This window comes from Mirounga angustirostris, unplaced genomic scaffold (assembly GCF_029215605.1).
Source record: "Mirounga angustirostris isolate CCGP_5_RB_7025 unplaced genomic scaffold, mMirAng1.0.hap1 SCAF_10, whole genome shotgun sequence".
In the NCBI taxonomy this organism is placed as follows: domain Eukaryota; kingdom Metazoa; phylum Chordata; class Mammalia; order Carnivora; family Phocidae; genus Mirounga; species Mirounga angustirostris.
In genome coordinates, this window is record NW_026991718.1 from 7,026,216 (window position 1) to 7,048,397 (window position 22,182).

Consider the following 22,182-nt stretch of genomic DNA (forward strand, 5'->3'; position numbering starts at 1 on the left):
CAGCCACCTACAGTTCCCCAGAATGTGAGCAAGCAAATGGACCCAGAGTCTCTGTGTTCTTAACTATCAAACTACTTTGCAAATGTTCCCTGTCCCACCTCATCTCTCAATCCCTCTGCTTCCTTTCTACCTTGCCCCCCAGCCCCCTGGCAACCCCTAGGCAGTGCCCTGGAGAGCAGGCTGTGAAAGAGGCAAGGCTTCCCAGACCCAGAGACATGGGTGGGAGAGCTCCCTGGAGCTACAGGCCAGCTGGGATGCTTCTGACGGAGATCACCAGCCTCACCGGGAGCTGGGTCTGGGCCGCAACAGTGTCTTTTGCAGGATCCGGTTACCCTATCTCCCACGGGGAGTGGTGTGTGCTTGGGACAGGTCTAGGGTACTTGAGTGGGACCGTCACATGTCCTCCGACCTCGGGGACTAAGAGATTGGCCAGGCCAGCAGCCAGCTCTGCTGGGCAATGACCGTGAGCCACACATGGGCTCACTGAAAGCATCATTTAGGCGGCTAGCCATGGAGTCAAGGGAACACTCAGCTTGTATCCAAGGGCCTTCAGAAGGCCCCTGGCTCTCGGCCGTGGTCTTCACAACCCACCCAGCAGCGCCCTGGACACCTGACCCTGGTCACGACCCAGACGCTCTTCCCCACCCTCTCTCTCTCGAGGGTTTTGTGAGGGAACTGGCCTTTCACCAGCCAGAAGCTTCTGATTCACATGCTGAGCTGCATGGGCCACTTTCGAGGGGAGCATGGAAGACAGCAGGCCCGCACCGCCCTGTGAGGGGACCAAGGTGTGCGAAGGAAGCAGGCAGGATTGGGAGCCGGGCCAACGACATTACATATGGGTCAGCCACGGAACCAACCTGTGGTGCCGAGCATGACCTCTCTGGGACTCCATTTCCTTCTGTCCAAAACAAGGTGGAAAGGCCAACCTCCTAGGTCACCTCGAGGAATCAAGCAGGCTACACGTGCGAAGTGCCCAACAGGGCCTGGACAGAGGAAACTTTTCCCTCACAAGTTACGGCTGTCGCAGTCATGAGCTCATCACAGAGCTGAAGGGGAGAGAGCTCTTAAACTTCTTCTCAAAGAAAAGACACCACTGTTCCCTAACAGTTAATTTAACGTGTCCCACGCTAACTGCAAGTACTTCTGAGACGCGGTCAGTGGGTGGGCTGCCTGTCCCTCCCCGCTGTAGGTGCAGACAAAATTCGCCCTTCTGAGCACACGGGTGAAAGCCACGACCCATGAGGGGACGCAGGCCGGGCGTCAGCTCCCCCGCGGCCTCGATTCCACGGGGCTCCTGGCACGTCTGAGCTAATGTCCACGGACACCAAGCAGAGCTCATAAAAACGCTGCCCGTGACCCCTGGCGTGCGGCTGGAGGACAGGGAGAGCGCAGAGCCGGGCCCTGTGACGCCAGCAGGTGGCCGGCCTGGTGCGGGAGGGTCCGGCTGCACCACGCGGGCTCGGGGGAGCAGAGCACAGGGTTCTGAGTCCTCTACCCCAGCTCAGACCACACGCCCTAGCTGGTCTGCAAACAAAAGAGAAAGAAGACGTTCTGCCGCCAGAACAAAGCGTTCTGTAAGCCCGTGGCCTGCATGAGCGCTCAGGCCCCCGCGGTCTGAAGTACCCGGACGGTAGCCCCACAGCCACGCACAGGGTCTCGGTCTGGTGACGCCACCCACCTTGTCGGCCAAAAGGAGGGAGGCGAGGAACACGGAGCACACGTACTCCTCTGACTTCGGCGTTTTCAGGCACGTGCCGCAGAGACAGCGAGAACCACCATGTGTGTCCCTGCCCACATTCCCAGGAACCACTGCCCGACCGGGAAGGACCCTTTGGGAAGTCCTTTATGGCCCCAGGGACACTCCCAGAAGGGTGGACAACGAGGCTGTGGCCTGTCACAGAAGAGCCACAGCAAAGTGCTCCAAACACGCCCCCACGTTCAGGAGAGAGTCGGCAGCGCGACGGCTGAAGGCGCGGGTCACGGCTGACTTCGGCAACTTCCCAGAGCACCTGCAGCTCCACCGACCGGGGGCTTCAGAAGGGGGTCTCACGGGTCACTTCCTCGAGGTGTATGCTGACAAGTCTACGCCCAGCTAGACTGTTTGGGTCCGGAACTTTCTCCTTAATACGCTGCCCTACTAAAACTCTTCTTTCTTTCCAAACCAGGTGACAGCTAAGGGGGTGGGGACAAAAGCAAGGAAGGCTTGTCCTCTCTTCTGTCTGGGCTGTCTCTGTCACAGCAGTTAGCAAGCCAGCCGGGTTTTGTCTTAAAACACCCCTTCGACTCTCTGGACCTCTGGCCAGTCTTTCGAGGGGAGCAGCAGGTCGGAGCAGTGGGGCTGTAAAGGGGTGGCCGGGGCGAGGCACAGCGGGACTGGGTTCCGGCACCCCACGGGAGGCGCACGTGACCACCTTCTGCAAGATGGCTGTGTGCTTCCATCTGTCACCTCCCAGAACAACGTGACGAGCCCTGCAGCAGTCCATGCGTTCCCTCCATCCTAACCGCCCACCTGAGTCTGTGATGGCCTCATGGGGCACAGCCTGGATCATCAGGCGGCCTCGGCTGCGGCCTCCAGAGAAGACGCTGAGAACCCAGTATGAGGCTGCTCAAAACACTGGGACTGGGCAGGACAGGGTGGGATCGAGATGCCCGCAGCACCTACAAGGTGGGGAAGGGGTACAGCACATAAGGACGTGTCTTCTACTTAAAGCCTTTGCAGAGCTGGGTCTCCGAATATACCCTTAGGTGTTCTCTAGGGTCTCAGAAGATGCCCAGGACCAGAAGCCCCACACAGTCCCAGTATTTAGAGATATGACAGTGTTACTTCATCCCATAAATACAAGTGCGCGAAGCTGCTCGGAAGAACACGGGGACCGACAGTGGCACCACCCGCTGCAGACTGTGCATCGGGCACGTGGAGCCAGGACCACCAAGGCCACGTGGACAGGGGGCAGACCAGTCCCCCGCCACGGTCACGGCATCACGCTCCCGCCCACGTGCCACTCCTCCACAGAGCTACACTCTGCACACAGCCACAAGGGGGTGCGAAAGGGAGTTGTATCACTGCTGCTCCTTCAGTCAGCAACACTCCGAAGTGAGTCCTGACCTTCAGGCGCTCTCTCAAAGCCCAGCAGACGCAAGACTCCCCGCTGAGCTCACAGTGCAGGCCCCACAGAGCGAATCCACGACCACAGGGCCCAGGCACGGGGGGCTGCGACAGAGAAGGGGCTTCTGCACCAGACTTGTCCCAGCTCAAGCTTCCTGCAGACCCCTGACCAAGGGGAGGGAGGAGCCAGTGAAAAACCATCCCTGCACTCCAGCCAGGTGATCGCCAGGGCCCTGAGAGTATGAGACACAGCCAGGCCAGGTTCAGACCCTGAACTTGGCCCCTGAAGCCCTGGGAGCCATTGATAGAGTTCTGAACAGAGGTGTCTTCATGTTGGTCATTTTAGAGCAATTACTCCAGAGCCTAAGGGCAGAGAAACCAGTAATAATGTGGAAACGGCCTCCAAGTTTTTTGTAGCGTGTGGACGCTATCAGATAATGAGTAAGGGAGTGGACTACACACGACCAAGCCTTCCAGGAGTGACATGCTGAGTGGGGCTGAACAGTGGCCCCAGATGCTAGGAGATCCGAACAGAGCTCTCTGAGGATCTCCCTGGAGGCAGCAGTGAAATGGGAAGCATCTCTGTGCAAGAGTCAGCAGACCTGGATTCAAGAGCCAATGGAAAGCTGGATTCCAGAGCTCTGGGACACTTCGTCCCCTCCCGCCCTGCAAGCCTCGCGCTGCCACCTGTCATGGGGGATGGTCACAGGGACGGTCATGGGGACGGTCAGACAACGTGCGCACAGGAGTGGGGAAAACACCAGAGGCCCATGAACAAGAGCAGTAAGGCGGGGAAGCCGGAAGCTCTGAACACCTCCGACTGCAGCTCGGCTGCCCACAGCCATGCCAGGTACACCAGGTGCCACACACGGAGGACACGGGGACGGTTACGGAAGGTGTCGTCCTACAGGAGAATAAACAGCTCTGACTGTGTGTCTTACCTCAGGAAAACAGAAACTCGGAATCCGCCAGCTGGCAGCCGAGACTTGGTGTCAGACACAATTTCCTACGAATCAGAGCCCCCTTCACATGTCATCGGGGCTATTCTGGAGCACCCCATAAACCTTAACAAGGCTTGCAGGGATCACCGCATTGTCCAAGGTCTCAGAGGGCCCAAGGCCGTGTGATATTTTTACAGCTTCTTTTGGAGTGAAGAGCTGTCCGGATTTCGTACTCACTCTGAACTGAACTAGTATTTAAGTGTGCTGATTATAGCTGCAAACACACTGCTGATTCCAGCGTGTGGTTGGAGAGGTGGACGAGGAAGAAGCCTTGGAAATTTACAGCACAGAAATAGCATGCAGTCTGTCTGCTTGAAAGAATCGACCCCTCTGTGACCAACAGTGAGAAGACGAGCAAGAGCCTGAAGCAGACAGAAGACGGAGACAAGGCGAGTCTTTCTGTCACCCTATCCCTGTTACGGGACACTCGACAGGCTTCTCCTTGGTCTCCCCAGGAAGCCCACAGCAGACCCGGGGCCGGGATGAAGGAGACGCTGCAAGTCTGGTTGGAGAACTGTGGTCACCCAAGCAAAAGGCCTGGACAGACAGGATCTGGATTTGAAGAAGTCATTCACAGTGGAAATGTGTACCTCGTGGCCTAGTTGGCTCCACAGGGAATGAGCTGGTGGCTGCAGAGCCCAGAAGGGGCCGTGAAGACGTGAACTCTGCTCCAGCCACCAGCCCACCCGTGACCCCCCTGGAGCTTCCAGTTTCTCTTCTGCTGACAGGTAGCGGTTAAATGCAGAGGAGTGCCGGTGGGTCCTGCAGCTCGCCGGCTCTACCTGCAGGCCAGGGCGAGGAATCCTTAGCTAGAGAAGGCTGCAGGTGCCCAAGCCTGTTCAGTCTGAGTCTGCCCTGACTTTTATTTCCATTTATTTTTAAGACATCAGGCTTCTGCGAGACTTATTTAAAGAAAGGGCCACTGCACCACCACCTCCCCAAAATAAGTTTGGAAACTGCTATACCACAGAGCTCCATGACTTCCTTTGCACAGAAGGTTCCACAAGGCTCTATCCACACACACACGTGTTGCCAGGCAGTGAAAGGTTCAGGAGAAAAGGCACACCTGATTCGGCCCTAATAGGGACTGGCATAGTGCCACATACACCTAATAAACACGTTGGATAATGAAAGCCCGATGTGTCCCAGAATTTCAAGTCCCTGACGAAAACACAGGACAAAGAGGTTTCTTTTGAAAAAACAGGTACTATCGGCCTTTCCTTTTGTGGGCAGTAATGGTGTGAGTCTCCTTATACATGCTGATACACTACAGAAAATAAAAGTAAAATGAAACTACAGAACTAAAAGGCCTACAATACCTTGCTGATAATAACTAGTTTTAACACGGTCCTGTTCTTTCTTTATGTTTGCATAATGGATGAAGGAGTCTCTCTACTTACATACAGGTTGGATCTGGACCATTCACCTCGTCCAAACCGACCAACAAATGTGTCTTTACCCTAATACTCACACACACTCCACTGAAGCACCCTCTGGGGTACTCCCAATACCGAAGTGGGTTTAGGACTCGAGAGACCATACCTTTAGTAGCAACAAAGATGTAGTGACTTTAAAAAACAAAGAGAAACAGCTACTTCTCTCAATATGATGAATGAGATTCCATAAACGTGCCTCACACTGGAAAGTAACTAAAGCCCAGTTAAAATACTGAACCAAAAAAAAGCACACATAGCTTATAAACTAAGTCAATCACAGTGTTCTAAAGCTTTGTGTATTTTAAAAGCCGAGGAGTTACGATATTTATCTTAGACTTTGTATAACATACGGTAGAATTTCAGCAGTATCCACTAAGAGAAAAGAAATAGAATGTATAACTGCCAAATTATAAAAGGGAAAAATGCAGTTAAGATTACAAAGAAACGAACATGCACTAAAAAAAAAAAAAGAAAGAAAGAAAATAGTGTAAAAATAATTTGGGAAATAAAATCCAAATATATTAAAGATCATAAGAAATAGATGGATTAAACTTAATAGCCAAAAGAAAAAAAAAAACGATAAAATTGAATTGTAAAAAGAGAGGGAGATGCAGAAAACCTTCAGAAATTGGAAAGATTGGAAGTCAAAGGACAGAGAAAGGTGATCCAGGGAAATGCTAACCAAAACAAAGCTTCAGAAAAATTAGCATTTAAACCAAAAAGCATAACTAGAAAAAAGAAAACATCTACACAACAGAAGGTCCACTTCATTATGAAGCTATTTCTAAATTTGTATACATTGAATTACTTCAAAATATAAAAAGCAAAATTGACAGTCACTGAAAAAATGGCAACCACACCATCAGAGGGGAAAGTCATTAGATATTATGTAATACAACAAACATACAAAATTTGTAAAAATATGGAAGATATAAAAAGCACTATTAATCTAAATTTAATAAATGTAAATCTCCTAGTCAACAAACTGAGAATTCACAAACCTCTCAAAACTACACAGAACATTTACAAAACCTGACCTCACATAGGGTCATAAAAAAATGACCTGGCAAATTTCAAATCATGGTGTCACATGGACCAGGCATTCTGACCTCAGTGCAGTCAAGAGAGACATCAATGATGAGAAGAATCCCCAATGTGAGAACTGTAAGAGACTTAACACTCATGGGTTCATAAAAAACCATAGACCAATAATGAGAATATTATTTAAAAGTTAAGATGCCATCAAAGCAGTGCTGAGAGGGAAACCCATCACCTTATTTTTTTTTTTTTAAAGATTTTATTTATTTGACAGAAAGAGACATAGCGAGCGAGGGAACACAAGCAGGAGGAGTGGGAGAGGGAGAAGCAGGCTTCCTGCTGAGCAGGGAGCCGGATGCGGGGCTCAATCCCAGGACCCTGAGATCATGACCTGAGCCAAAGGCAGACGCTTAACAACTGAGCACCCAGGCGCCCCGGGAAACTCCTCATCTTAAATGCTTCTATTAGAAAAGAAGCCTAAATATGACTGAGCTACCTGAGGCTTAAGAAGTTAGGAAAGCAATAAACACAGAGTAGAAGGAAAAGACCCGCTACAGAAAAATTATAAAAATAAAACACACAAAAAAGTTAAAATAAAGAGAGTCAACAAACTCAAAAGTGTTTTTCTTTGAAAATAATAATAAAACATACACTCTTTGGCAAGCTGGTCAAGAAAAAACAGATATGGCCCAAATAAGCTGTATTTGTAATGAAACACAAATAGCAGAGACTTAAAATTAAATGAATAATTTTGTACTGATTTAAACTTGAAAATAGGGAATATTAAATATACTCCTAGAAAAATATAATTTAAGAAAACTGGTTCAAAAAGAAAGGAGCTCAGGGAGCCTGGGTGGCTCAGTCAGTTAAGCGGCTGCCTTCAGCTCAGGTCATGGTCCCAGGGTCCTGGGATTGAGTCCCCTCATCTGGCTCCCTACTCAGCAGAGGGCCTGCTTCTCCCTCTGCCCCTTTTCCACCCCACCCCCAGCTTGTGCTCTCTCTCTCCCTCTCTTACTCTTCCTCTCAAAAGTAAATAAAATCTTAAAAAAAAAAAAAGAAATTCAAATAATTTTATAAGCCTTGAAAAAAATCATGAGCAGTTAGAAATCTTCCAACAAGGAAAGCACTAGGTCTTGTTTTCAGCTGAGTGATACCAAAATTTCAAGAGCAGACCATTCAAATCATACACAAAATCTTGCAAGGAATAGGAACAAAAGAAAAAAATAAAACTCTTTCAAAATCAGACAAAAGCAGAAAGAGTAAGCAAAAATATAGGCAAACTCACTCATGAGTAAATAAAAAAAAATTTAAACAAATAAGACCAAATAGAATCCAGATGTGTATCAGAATTGTATTTAGGGGAGAAAAACCATAAAGTTGAACAAGCTAGATTTACCCTAGGAGTACAAGAGAGTTTACCACTGGAATAATACCTGTAATATAACACAGTAAGAAGAAAACAGTGGAAACTATATGGTCATCTTAATAGATGCAGAACAACCTTTGATAAAACTCAATATGCATTTATGATTAAAAACATAAAACACAACTCTGCAAAACAGAAGCATAAGGGAGCTTCCTTAACTTAAAAAGGAACATTAAAAAAAAAAAACAGCAACATCATTCTTAATTAAATTAGAACATTCCTTAAAAAAATCAGGAACAAGGAAAGGACATCTTCTATTACTTCAACGCAACATTGTATGAAGGGCCCAAACTCAAACAGGAAAATGAGAAAATAGAACTGAAAAGGAATAAACAATACTTTATTTCGTCACATACGACTTTTTATATATGAAGATCTCCAGACAAAATATTAGAAATACTGAAGGCTTAGTAAAATGGCTAAATGCAAGGTCAATATACAAATGTCAATTACATTTTTATACTCCAGCAAAGATGCCATCTCCAAAAGCATCCCAAACTAAGGTGCCTAGGAGCAAACAAACGCATACAACATATATGTGCCTAGGAGAACACAGAAGATGTGAGGTCTCTCTACAGAAAAGTATAAAACTACCAAAAAACATTTGTGAAGACAAATACAAAGACAGTAATACAATGTTCATGAATAGGACTCAATATAAAAAAAAAGTAAATTCTTTCTAAACTTACGTATAGAATTAATGCAATTCAAGCAAACGCCCAAAAGGTTTTACTGTTGTAACTGTCATTATTAATTCATAACATATGAAATGTTGTTTCATAAATTAACTTTAAAATTTCTACAGAAGGGCAAAAGCCTGAGTACAGCCAAACATCACTCAATGAGAGGAAAAAAAGTGAGGGGACCAAATATCAAGTCTTAGTAGAGAGTGTCAGTAATTAAGAGAGTGATGGGGTGCCTGGGGGGCTCAGTCAGTTAAGCGTCTGCCTTCGGCTCAGGTCATGATCCCAGGGTCCTGAGATCAAGCCCTGCCTTGGGCTTCCTGTTCAGTGAGGAGTCTGCTTGTCCCTCTGCCCCTCCCCCCTGCTCATGTGCTCTCTCTCTCTTTCTCTCTCTATCTCTATCTCAAGTAAATAAATAAAATAAAATAATTTTTATAAAGAGCATATTGCACTGATACAGAAGGTGGGCAAATTAATGAACATATAAATACAGAAGACACAGAAAGAAACCCATGCATATGGAAACTAAATACATTACAGAATGTGTATTTCAGATCAATGGAAAAAACGTATTATTCAATAAATGGTACTGGGTAAACTATTTGTCCTGTGGATAAAAATCATATTGGATTACTACATCACACACCAAAAGAACTCCATATGATGTTAAAACTGGTAAAGGAAAATATAAAAGTAACTTCTGACCTCAAGATACAGAAGAGTATCTTAAATGAAAGGCCCTAACCATAAAGGGCAAGGTTGACACAGTAAATACACTATAATCCAGAACTTCTTTTCATCAAAAGATACCTTGTGAAAATATATGGCACAAACTGGGAGATAATATTTTAACACATAAAACCTATGTTAGTCTTCGGAATATATAAAGCATGCTTTCAAATCAATGAGAAGAACATATCCAATCCAACGGAAAATGAGACCAAAGAGAGGAAGGGTCTTTTTACAATGAGGAAACAGGTGGTGATAAAGCGTGCAGAAAGCTCAGTTCCCTGGGCACATTACACTCACTTGATTATTAACTGGGCAAAACTTAAGAGGCCTAAGAACACCTAGTGTTGGGATAAGACAGGCAGCAATCTTACAAGAAACTTATTCACTGCTGATGACAGCATGAATGGCTATAATCACTTCCCAAATCACTGCATTTTCTCGTTACGTTGGTCATGAATTAGTCTTTCTTCAGGCCCAGAAGCTCCTCCTAACTATATAATCAAGAAAAAAATGCACGTGTGAAGCAGAGACATGTGCCAGAATATCAAAGGCAGAATGTATTATTCCAGACACTGAAAATAACCCAACGTCCACTGGCAGGAAGATACACGGACTGCTTGGTGGCAACATTATCTAACACTACAGACTGGTGAGGTGAATAAATACAGTTACATAGAGCAATGTGGGTAAATCGCAGAAACAGAGCACTGAGTCTACAGGTCTACTCACAGCATGAGCCTGTTTCTATGAGTAAAATTCTATACAGTTGAGCGAGACACAGACCACCTGAACTAGAAGGTGCTCTGGGGGACGGGTGGGACATGAGGGCAGTCAGACGTGGGAGGAACGTTCACAGGGATGCCACAGTAGTGATAACATCTTTGTGTAAGACACAGGCCCATGGACGCTCATTACATGTGCTTCGTAACTCACATACATGAGGACTTCTATGTATCACATCCTACTTGACATGTCTTTAAAAGCCCCCTTTGAACGGTCCAACGGCTTATCTAGTTTAGATTTTAAAAGGGTATCTTTTGGGGCACCTGGGTGGCTCAGTCGGTTAAGTGGCCAACTCTTGATTTCGGCTCAGGTCATGATCTCAGGGTTGTGAGTTGGATGGAGCCCTGTGTGGCTGGGCTCCACACTCAGTGGGGAGTCTGCTTCAGATTCTCTCTCTCCCTCTGCCCCTCCCCCACCCCTGCTTTCTCACTCACATGCTCTCTCTCTAAAATAAACAAATAAATCTTTTAAAAAATAAATAAAGATAAAAAGAGTATCTTTTTATGAGTACTAAATTTTTCTAGATGGGTAAGCCAAAAAAAAAAATTCATACTGGTTTTGTCTGGGGAAAATAAAGACATAGGCAATTTAAATTGGTACTTAATATCCTCTCTGTAGTTTTATTTTAATGATTTTACTATGTGCGTGTACTTATTTAAAAATTAAGTAACCAGCTTAACTGTTAAACTTTAAAAGTGCAAAGTCTGAGATTAAGAGCAAAGATAGATCCTGGATGGATTCAGAAAGCCCATCTGTTGATTCACCATCAATGAATTTTAAGAGAACATGGATGATCTAGCTGAGCTGGGGGCCAGATCTCTGAATGCAAGTGTTGGACGATATCCACAAACCTCCCCAGTCTCCATCTCCACGACCAGAGATGCAGCTCTAGGCTACAGAGGTCCAGATTCAATCCCAATACCAGCTCTTAACATCCATAATTTCATTATCCTTCATGTCCTGTCCTTAACGGAACAAGAATCTTCCTCAGACCATGCACTTCTGATTTATTCTCTATTCTACTGAAAACTTCTTGATCCCTTCAAAAAAAAAAAAAAAGTATGGTGAAATGCTTTCTCCAGGCTAGCACCCTCCTCAAAGATTATGAAATATGATTTTTTCCCCATCTTGAAACAATTTATACACAAAACATCCTGTTTCTTGTTAATCCTCACATTCACTTACTCATACAACGGAGAAATCACAGAATGCTCTCCATTGCGATTTCTCAAAACTCCACAGTGAGTTTGATTTTCTTGCTGGGGTGGGGGCAGTGATAAGGTTATATTCTCTGGTGCTCACTTCAGCTTACACCACAGTATTGCATTTGAACTGGACAAAGAGGATCCAGAACAAAATTACACGGTACCGTGTGGCCATCTTACGTGGCCTACACTTCCAAGGATAGATGCCCAAAGCCCACTGGCACCCCTCCTCGCCAGCACACCAACCCTGCCCATTCATGGTCTTCACAGCGATAGTCCTGAACTCTGCAAATAACTCATCGGACTGCAATACATAAGGCCACTCCCATAGCTGGGCCTGGTTACTAATGGGACTCCCCTGAAGCACCAGTTCAAGATAATTTTGTACCTAAGTGCATATATGAGAACAGATCGTATGTGTAAAAATGAAACTTCTTCCATATATATGCCAAAAATCACATAATAATAAAATAAAATAACTAGTTTTAGTGATCCGCCAACAATTTAATCACTGCATCTTCCTACAAAAGAAAACCTTGGGAAACCATCTGATCTGTAAGAAAATGAATTACCAAGACATCAATCATTCAAGGCCCAATTTCTGGAAAGTACATCAATACAGTGGACTAAGGCTGTAGAAATTGCTTAATTGCACTCATTACTTTTTCTCTTAGAGGCACCTTGTTTAAACCAACACACTCAAAAAGAATTTGAAAAAATATAAATGTTAATGTGCCTTTCCATATAAAATATCTCAATGAATAACCTTATCATAACAATGCTTCAATTATGTCTGTGCATATTACTTGCATATTTAGTTTGTTCTAATAACTTAAAAGACAAAGACCCTTTTCACTGCCAAACCAATCAGATCTCCTTTCTATCACCTTAGTACTAAATTCAAATAAATGTGTTGATACTTTTTAAAATACCAGAAATAAGTTATGGAACACACTCGTAAAATCAATTATTAAAATCAGTAAAGTCACAATGAAAATAAGATTGAGGTAATTGAATTATGTTATCCATTTGATAATAAATTCTAATGACCCGATGTCATTAGACATAATCATAATGGTTTCCTCATTGATATTTAATCAAGCAATGTTAAATGTCGCTAAGATCGTAAGTTATTTATGCAACTCTAAGCACAAGAGAAGGCATGAGATTTCTTTGGTAACTGTGTATGCACATGTCTATGAAGCTCTGTTGTTAGGCTTTTAGGAATAACCAAAAAAAAGTACTCTATCTTTAAAATCAGGGGTGGGGGAAGTCCCCCAATTTTGTTAGGACACATGATCAAACTTTCCCTTTTGACTCTTTTCATTGCTTCCAATCTTCTCTTCATACTGAAAGCACAGCAGCCCCCCATGAATCTGTCCAGAACACTTTTTTTTTTTTAAACCTATCACTACCTTTCACAAATTTTAATGGTTCTCCACCAGCCATGGGATAGATTGTAACCGAATATTCAGGGTCCGGCATATGTGGCTCCCGAGACCACTGTCCTCTCTCCCTGTCCCCGTCCCCGTCCCACAGCAGCTCACGAGGTCTCAGGTGGCAGGGCACCCTCCCAGCCTCCGCATCCACTCCTCAACGCCTCTGTTTTGGGAACGGAGTTCCCCATGGTCGGCTTGTCAGCATCAGTCAAAGAGAAAGAGTAAAGCAGAAATGCCTACCCTCTCTGGCCCCTCACAGCCCCACAGGTGGCCTTGCAGGTAACTGATGACCCCCGGACATTGGCTGCTGACCCGTCCAGAGAGGCCTGCAGTCCCAGAAACTCGTTCTCTCTCTCTCTGTCGCTCAAACCCAGAGGGTGGAAACCCGGAGGGCTTGCGGAGGCCATGCCCAGGCCACGCCCCGGCCGGCCTGCAGAGCCTGCCCAGCAGCACAGAGACTAAAGCCACTCAGGGCTCTCAAACAAACAAAAAAGGGACAAAAATAAATAAGAAGACAGGGCAACGGAGTTAGACGTGGAAAATGAGCTTGTTAGGTTTCACGTGAATGGAGCCTCCAGCCAGGGCGACTCACGACAGCATCTCTACCTGTTGCTGTCTCTAAAAACATTGCTCCTTTAACCACTGCGGCCACTCTGAGCCCAAGAGCACTCAGGCGGGGTATTGGTGTTCTCTCTGCTAGTTAAGTGTTTTAAACAACCTTTGCCCCAAAGCTTCACTAGCCCAGGGCAGAGGTGACAGGGCAGAGGCCCACAGCTGGCACCGGCTCAGCGCCGGCCCTTCCCAGCACCGGGTCACGGCCAAGGCCGGGTCGGAGCTGCTCAGCCCAAGACATCAGTTTTCACCAATGACATTCTCCACTTGGGGAGAAAAACAAGCCAGAATTATCTTTCAGATTTAGCTACTTCAATCCCAGAAGTGTGAATTGGGGGTGGTTTATATTCCATGAAGACGGTTTCTCCTTATAAATCCTAAACATTTAAAAATAGCTCTGCTTGTGCTGGAATGTCATTTTCTGGGATTTTGGCCTCTCCAACATCGATCTTTTGTGACTACGGAGCCATTTCACAGCTCTTGGAATCTGCTGGAGACAGACTCTCAAACAGAACGTCCTGGGAGGTGGGTGTGGGCAGGGAAAAAGGCCATTCGACCGGCCTTGCAGGGCATTTTTTCCGGGGAGCTTTCCCATCTCCCTCACACCTGAGGACACGCTCCACATCTCCGGGCCTGCACACACACTGCACAGAAAGATGCAATCACCCGAAAACGTTCACGTTAAGGTTAAAAAGCAAAAGGTTAGCACATACACAGTTTCCAGGGCACGTGAAGAAGGGGAAGAGCGCTACAAAGGTCAACATCCACATTTCCTCCTTCCTTCCCACAGTGCCGAGCCCGCACACCTCCACACACCTCCCTCGCCTCCACAAAGCAAAGGCTGCTAGCCATGCACTCCCAGCACGGCTCCGGGGCGGGTGGGCTACGAGGGCAGGCCGCTCTGGGGTCAGTGGGACGGCTCAGGCAGGCAGCGGAAGCCGGGTGGGTGACAGGGAGGCAGGGCTCGCCGGGAGGAGCGCTGCAGTTTAGGTACCTACCGCTGCCCTAGGTCCCTGGTTCCCTGAACAACTACAGCCCAGCACTGGTGTCCCTCATCCACTCCCGCCAGGGGCCCTAACCGGACAGCGCTGACCCTCCTCTGCGCCTCCTCCGCCCGCCGTCCGTCCAGTCCAGACTCTTCCTCGCCACCCCCCTGCACCACCAGGTGAAGCTCGGTGGGCCCATCTCCCTCCTGCATCCACTGTCACCTCAGGCCACCCTCTCACTCTGCGCCCTCTGTTCAGCCAAACAAGAATTCCATTCTTGACCTTCTCCTCCCCAGCTAAGGAAACACACAATCACACTCACAGGGGTCTTGCTCCCACGTGCCTACTCTTTCTAGAGGACTTTGCACTCCTTCCCTTGTCTCCCCAAACTTGCAACCCCTCCTCCACCACGGTCCTCTCAGCTGGCCACCTTGTTTCCCATTTCACAAAGAAAATATACGCAATCAGAAGAAAACGGCGGAGTGAGCACCACACCCGGGCCCCCACGTACCTGACGCTAGCCTACCCCCCCACACTTACCTGCATGCCTCCTAAAGCAAGTATTCTTGTACGCAGATGCACCTCTCACCTGCTCAAGAAATGACTGCAGCAACCCCCGGCCTGCATTATCAACTTTCCACTCTCTACTGAACCATTACCACCAGCCTATAAGTATAATACTAATGCTTCCAAATGAAAATTAATGCTCTTGGCCTTACTTACCCTGGACAGCACCCGAAATTCTGCTGTCAGTTGTCAACAATCTGTCTCCAACTCCTCCCCTCCGTCCTTCCCTCTGAACCCACTCTTATGACACTTTTTGTTGCCACAGTCACCGGACCCACCTGTCATTTTACTCTTCTTACCAAAGCCACCAATGACCTGCACGGCACTGACCCAAGAGAACTCTCAGTCCTCATGTCACCTGGACCATCAGCTCATAACACCCTGCTTCTGAGATGATTTCCTGTGGCTTCTAAGATGCCACCCTCCTGGTCTTCGTCTACATCTCTGGTTGTTCCTGCTTGGTCTCCTTTGCTGCCTCTTCCTCTTCTCTTGCTCATCATAGAGCTAGAAATGCTCCAGGACCCTGTTCTCAAAACTCTCCTTTCACTGGGATCTCATCTGATCATATGCCTTTAAATACCATCCACAGGCTCAAGACTCCCATTATACCCCAGCCCAGACCACGGTCCTCCACTGTGGGATCTGTACAGAACTGTCCACTCACCATCTGTCTTAGAATCTCTCAACGTGCTCAAAACCGAACTTCTGATCTCTTTTTGCACCCCAACTTTCTCTATCTGCAGACTTCCCCGTCTCAGTGGGTGACAACTCTGTCTAGTTACAGCAGCTAAAATCCCTGACATACTTAGAGACATGTACCTGGCTCTCACACCCCACACCCATTCTGCCGGGACATCTGAGGGACTCTGTCTTCAAACTATACCCAAAATGTGACCACTTTTCACTGCTTCCACTGTTACCAGCAGGGCAGGCCACCATTATCTCTTGTCTGAATTACTGTAACGGATTTCTCTATTGGCTTCTACATAGTCTCCTCGTCTACCCTCATCCTCCACCCCCTATATCCTATATCAATACAGAGCCCAGAATGAGTCTATTACAATGGAATGCAGGGGCTCCTGGGTGGCTCAGTCTATGAAGCGTCTGCCTTTGGCTCAGGTCGTGATCCCGGGGTCCTGGGATTGAGCCCTGCATCGGGCTCCCTGCTCAGTGGGGAGCCTCCTTCTCCCTCTCCCTCGGCCACTCCCCCTGTTTATGCTCTCTCTGTCAAATAAATAAATAAAATCCTAAAAAAATAAAAATAAAATGGAATACAGATCCTGTCTCTCCTCTGCTTAATACCCTGCACTGATTTCCCATCATCAAACCTAGAATTCCCCAGTAGTCTGCAATGCTAGACATGGTCAGGTTCCTGTTACCTCCCGACCACCTCCCCCGCCAACTCACTGCTCTCTGCTGGTTCCCCTCCAGCCACCCTGCCTCCTTGGTATTTTCTCCGACACACCAGTGAACCTCTGCACCCACCTTTTCTTCTAACTACAATGCTCTTGTCCCAGACGCCAAGTGGTTAGTTAGCACAACTCCTTAAATCCATGTCCAAATGTCAGCTTTTTAATGACACCTTCCTAACCACTCCCTTTAAAACTGCAACCTGCCCCACCCTCCTAAACTTGGTCTGCTTTTTCTTTTCTCCACTACATTCATGCCTTGTAACGAAACATGTAATTTCCTCCTTCAAGCTGTTAGCTGTCTGTGGTCTATCTCCGTGCCTGTTCCCATCCCCATTCTCCACTCACACCCCCACTAAACTAGGATCCCCATGAAAGCAGGGATTTGTGTCTGTTGTGTTCACTGTGTGTCCTGAATTAGAACAGGACCCAGGAGCACAGCCCTTGGGTTCTCAGTGAATTAATGAATCAGTGAGACCCTGGATGCATTTTCTAGACCTGTCTCCTGATCTACCAAATGAGACTAGCAATATCAACCTCACAGCTTGTTATAAGCAGTAAATGAGGACCCATGTGGAAATCTTCATAAAATATTAATTACTATAACAGCTTAACATAATATGTTGAGAACCATCCTTAAAATCAATTCAGGAGAAGTGTACTAGGTAATTGCTTACATGGTGTAGCTTAAGGGGTACAGAAAAATCCACCCAGGCAAGGCTATTGTCTTCCCAGTGGCTGAGATTCTACTAAGACATAAAGGAAGGTTTTCAAGCCTTCCTTGACCAAATTCAAAATTACCTCCGAGAATTCCTGAGGGGAGGAGAGGAACTGTCTTCTGGCCAAATCCTGGTGTCCTGATGTGCTTACGCGCATTCAGCTGGCTCCTCGCTTCATGACAGGCTGTCCATGAGGAGCCGTGGGAGAAGGTCTTAGGCACTGGGGTCCCTCCAGACCTGGGAGCTGGGAGCGTACCAGACTCAGCAGGGGGCTCGACACCTGGGAAACGTGAGGAGAGCACAGGACCTCAGAGAACAGGCTGTGGGAGGAGGAAGCGAGGACCACCATGCTGACTTCCAACCACCCCAGCACTGGCCTCTCAGATCTCCAAGCCGGGAGGGAAGGCTACTGATCGGATTCCTAAAAACTGTGTCAGATCAAACATTTGGGAAGTATCACGGTTCAGTGGAGAGGTTTGTAGTATAAACAACCCAACCCCACCAAGAAGTTAACAGATAAATCGACCCACACAGATAATTCTCAGATAACAAACAGTCCCTGGTTGACTTTCTGTCCCCTCCCTTTCTAGTCACAGCGATCAGAGTTCTCCCAGTTGGATTCCTACAGGGACAGATTCAAGTCCGCGGAAAAGCTTAAAAATAAGACAAGACTATTTTAATTGTAACCCCTAAAGTAATCATTAAGAAAATAATTCAAAAATATATTTAAAAAAAATAAACAACAGAATTAAAATGGAATACTAGAAACTACTTAACAAAAAAGAAGGCACAACAGAGGAATAAAGGAAAAGACAGAGGACCCATGGGAAACAAATAGCAAAATGGGAGGCATAAATTCCACCTTATCAGTAATTATATAAAATGGTCTAAGCACTCCAATCAAAAGGCAGAAATTGGTAGAATGGAGTAAAAAAATGTGCTGTTAGAAGAGACCCATTTTAGAATAGCATCAAAAAGAATACCATATTTACAAATAAACTTAACAAAAGATCTGCAAGACTTGTACAGTGAAAACTACCAAAACATCATCATAAGAATCCAAAGCCTAAATAAATGGAAAGACATCCTGCGCACACAGGTCAGACAACAATCCCGTTAAGACAGTAACACTCCCCCACTTGATCTTTGGATTCAATGTCATGTCTATTCAAATCCCAGGTTCTCTTTTTTCTGTTGGTTTGAAATTGTCAAGCTGATCCTAAAATTCATATGGAAATCCAAGAGACTTCTAATAGACAAAAGAACCTTGAAAAAGAAAAGCAAAGTTGGAGGAGTCACACTTCCTGATGTCAAAAAAAAAAAAAAAGAAAGAAAAAAAAGAAAAGGAAAGCTACAGTAATCAAGATGGTGTGGCCCTGGCATAGGGACAAACACAAAGATCACTGGATTAGAACTGACAGTCCGGAAATAAACCCATACGTTAACGGGTAACTGATTGTTGACAAGAACGTCATGATGTTTTAAAGGGTAAGTGACAGTCTTTTCAGCAAATGGTGCAGACGCACCAAGAATGAATCACCACTGAGCTCGTGCCTTTCACAAAAAATTAACTCATAACGGGTCAGACCTCAATGTAAGAGCAAAAATTATAAAACTCTTAAAAGAAAACATAGGAGTAAATCCTTGTGACCTTAGATTAGGTACCAGTTTCTTAGATATGTCATCAAAAGCACACAGAATAAAAAAATAAATTGTAAAATTTCAGGTGTCAAAAAACACCATCAATAAAGTAAAAAACAACCCATAGAAGGGAAGAAAATATATATAAAACATACGTCTGACAGGGACCTAGTATCTATCTAGATTATATAAAGAACCCTTACCACTCAACAGTAAAAAGACAAATAACCCAAATCAAAAATGGGCAAAAAGTCTGAATAGACATTTCTCTAAAAAAGATAATCAAATGTCCAATAAGCACATAAAAATGTTCAACATTCAATTAACACATATTTTGTGTGTTAGATGCATTATATTCTGTATTCGTATAATAAAGTAAGGTAGAGAAAAGGAAATGCTGTTAAGAAAATCATAAGGAAGAGAAAATACATTGACAGAACTGTACCATATTTATTGAAAGAAATCCATGTATAAGTGGACTGTGCGTTTCAAACCCGTGTTGTCCGAGGGTCAACTGCACTTTAAAATGGTGAAGTGTACCTAATGAAACTATTATTAAAAAAGAAACATCACGGGCACCTGGGTGGTTCAGTTGGTAGAACATTTGGCTCTTGATCTCGGGGTCGTGAGTTCAAGCCCCACATTGTAAAGACTGCTTAAATAAATAAACTTAAAAAAAAAAAAAAAGAAACATCAACTGGAAAAAGCTTAAAAAGAGTAAGGCAAGATAACCCCTGGATTTCCCAAACTCTTTTCTCAAGTATAGCTTCTGCTCAGGAACGTAACACCAACATCTGAACTCAGCTTATTTTTAGGCATGTCTGGTCAGGGAGCAAAGAACAAAATCAATTCAGTTTTTCCAGTCACTTCAAAGAGGGATACCAGAGAGCAGCAAACGTTTAAATCTGAGTAGACATGAGATACACCCCAGTGGATAAACCCACAGCTATTCCTTCCTTGCTGCTCTTTGACTAAAATGACAAGCGTTCCCACACGCGGCCTGAGCAAGAGAACTCTTGCCTTGCTCCAGACCAGGCTCCTGGGTCCAAAGCCCCCACCTGAAGGCTGAGCGTTCGCCGGCCCCCAGCACTGCCTGGCTCTGGCACAGAGCCAGCCTCTCCACCTGTGGAAAGCTGCACCTCCTCGGTCTTGACAGATCAAGATACTGACTCCAGAAAACCTGATCCGCATTTGCCATTACTTGGCAATATTCTCTGCCTTTACTTGGCAATAAATTCAGACCCTTCCAACAAAACACAATACAATACAGTCTCTCTTACTACCTGCTTCTGCCACTTTTCCCAAGTAAGAAGAGCCAGTAGACAGAATTATGATCTTCAGCAGGAAAGAAAAGCTCTCTGCTCAGCTGGTGCACTGGCAACAGGAGATTTTTCTAGCTGCCTTTTAAAAAGATGTATAAAGGGAGGCTGCCTGCAGATCTCTCCACCCAGAGGGGCGTGCTGTGAGCCCGTGTGGCTTTCAGGCTGTTGGCGGGTTGCAAAGGTCCCTGAGCCCACCTTTCCGGAGCCCCACGGCCAGGGAGCTGCCCGCACGTGCGGTGCCCCAGCCCGACAACCAGGCGGGAAGTAAAGTGCGGCAGCGTTTCCCGCAGTGCCTTTCCCGTCCATGTGGAGTCTGAGCTGCGGCAGCCTCCAGCCACAGTTCACTGGCCCGGGTACCAGGCACTGGTCTTAGCACAGGCCTGCCTACAAAACTGCAGGGAGTGTGAATGGTCAGTCCCTGTCCTGACATTTCCCCACAAGCCCTGCTATTGTTAGTGCACAGTTCTGCAGAGCACCAGGAATGCACAGATTGCTGGTGGAGCCCAAACGCCAATGGTAAGTACTCAGCTATCAACCTTCTCTGCACTCCTACCATCTGCTGAGATACTGGGTAGGAGTGATACAAAAATGGATGGAATGTGGGGCGCCTGGCTGGCTCAGTCGGAGAAGCATGCAACTCTTGAAAAGCTCCTCCTTGATCTCAGGATCGTGAGTTCAAGCCCCATATTGGGGGTAGAGTTTACTACAAAAAAAAAAAAAAAAGACTTAAAAATGGATGGGATGTTGGTGCCTGGGTGGCTCAGTCAGTTCAAGCATCTGACTCTTGATTTCAGCTCAGGTCATGATCTCAGGGTCCTGAGATCGAGTCCCACATCAGGCTCCATGCTCAGCAGGGAGTCTGCTTGAGATTCTCTCTCTCCCTCTGCCCTCAATCTCTAAAATAAATAAATAAAATTAAAAAAAAAAATCGGTGGAATGTGACCTTGCTCTCAAGGAGTTCAGACTTTGTAAGAGTCTTCATATCCATACGTTAACCTTTAAGTGCTTAAAGAAAAAACTGCTTTTAGTAGTTTCTGCCACTTGAAGTAGTTTGTCATGTGAAGCAAAAATGATACTAACGCATGGGATGAGTCTTCTCATTTCATAACAGTATGCCCCTATGGTAATTTCAATTTCATTTCAATATAATTTCATTAATTCACTCCTTTATATACACAGACACTACACCAAATTATGAACAAAGGACTCAGTTGTTTGGGATAACCTGAGAAAGCCAATCTGGTGCAAAAGTATGCATTAAAGAAGTTATTCTACTCTGGATAAAGAAGATGTGGTATAGATATACAATGGAATATTATGCAGCCATTAAAAAAATGAAATCTTGCCATTTGCAACGACGTGGATGGAACTGGAGGGTATTATGCTGAGTGAAATAAGTCAATCAGAGAAAGGCAAGTATCATATGATCTCACCGACAGGAGGAATTCTTAATCTCAGGAAACAAACTGGGGGTTGCTGGAGTGAAGGGGGGTGGGAGGGATGGGGTGGCTGGGTGATAGACACTGGGGAGGGTATATGCTATGGTGACTGCTGTGAATTGTGTAAGACTGTTGAATCACAGATCTGTACCTCTGAAACAAATAATACATTATATGTTAGAAAAAAAAAATAGTAGGAAGGGAAAAATGAAGGGGGGGAAATCGGAGGTGGAGACGAACCATGAGAGACTATGGACTCTGAGAAACAAACTGAGGGTTCTAGAGGGTAGGGGGGAAGGATGGGTTAGCCTGGTGATGGGTATTAAAGAGGGCACGTTCTGCATGGAGCACTGGGTGTTATATGCAAACAATGAATCATGGATCACTACATCAAAAACCAATGATGTAATGTATGATGACTAACATAACATAATAAAATAGAATTTAAAAAAAAGTTATTCTAGGGCGCCTGGGTGGTTCGGTCGTTAGGCGTCTGCCTTCGGCTCAGGTCATGATCCCAGGGTTCTGGGATCGAGCCCCGCATTGGGCTCCCTGCTCCGCGGGAAGCCTGCTTCTCCCTCTCCCACTCCCCGTTTGTGTTCCCTCTCTCCTTGTCTCTCTCTCTGTCAAATAAATAA

The 22,182-nt window shown here is 46.0% G+C and overlaps 1 protein-coding gene across 8 annotated transcripts in view; it reads right to left on the reverse strand.

The window, feature by feature from the left end:
• RNF144A (ring finger protein 144A) overlaps positions 1-22,182 on the reverse strand; it is a 112,052-nt gene that overhangs the window by 68,441 nt on the left and 21,429 nt on the right. For 5 of the 8 annotated variants that reach the window (XR_010405410.1, XM_054509579.2, XM_064571851.1 and 2 more), the window contains one exon: positions 17,225-17,422. The exons of 1 other annotated variant lie outside the window; for it this stretch is intronic. Coding sequence is in view for 2 of the 7 variants with exons in the window: in XM_054509577.2 (XP_054365552.2) it covers positions 17,225-17,422 (198 nt within the window). In the remaining 5 variants the exon portion in view is untranslated. Of the gene's footprint in view, positions 1-17,224; positions 17,423-22,182 lie in introns of those variants that run through there. 2 more of the 8 variants (XM_054509586.2, XM_064571853.1) reach the window with 1 other exon arrangement.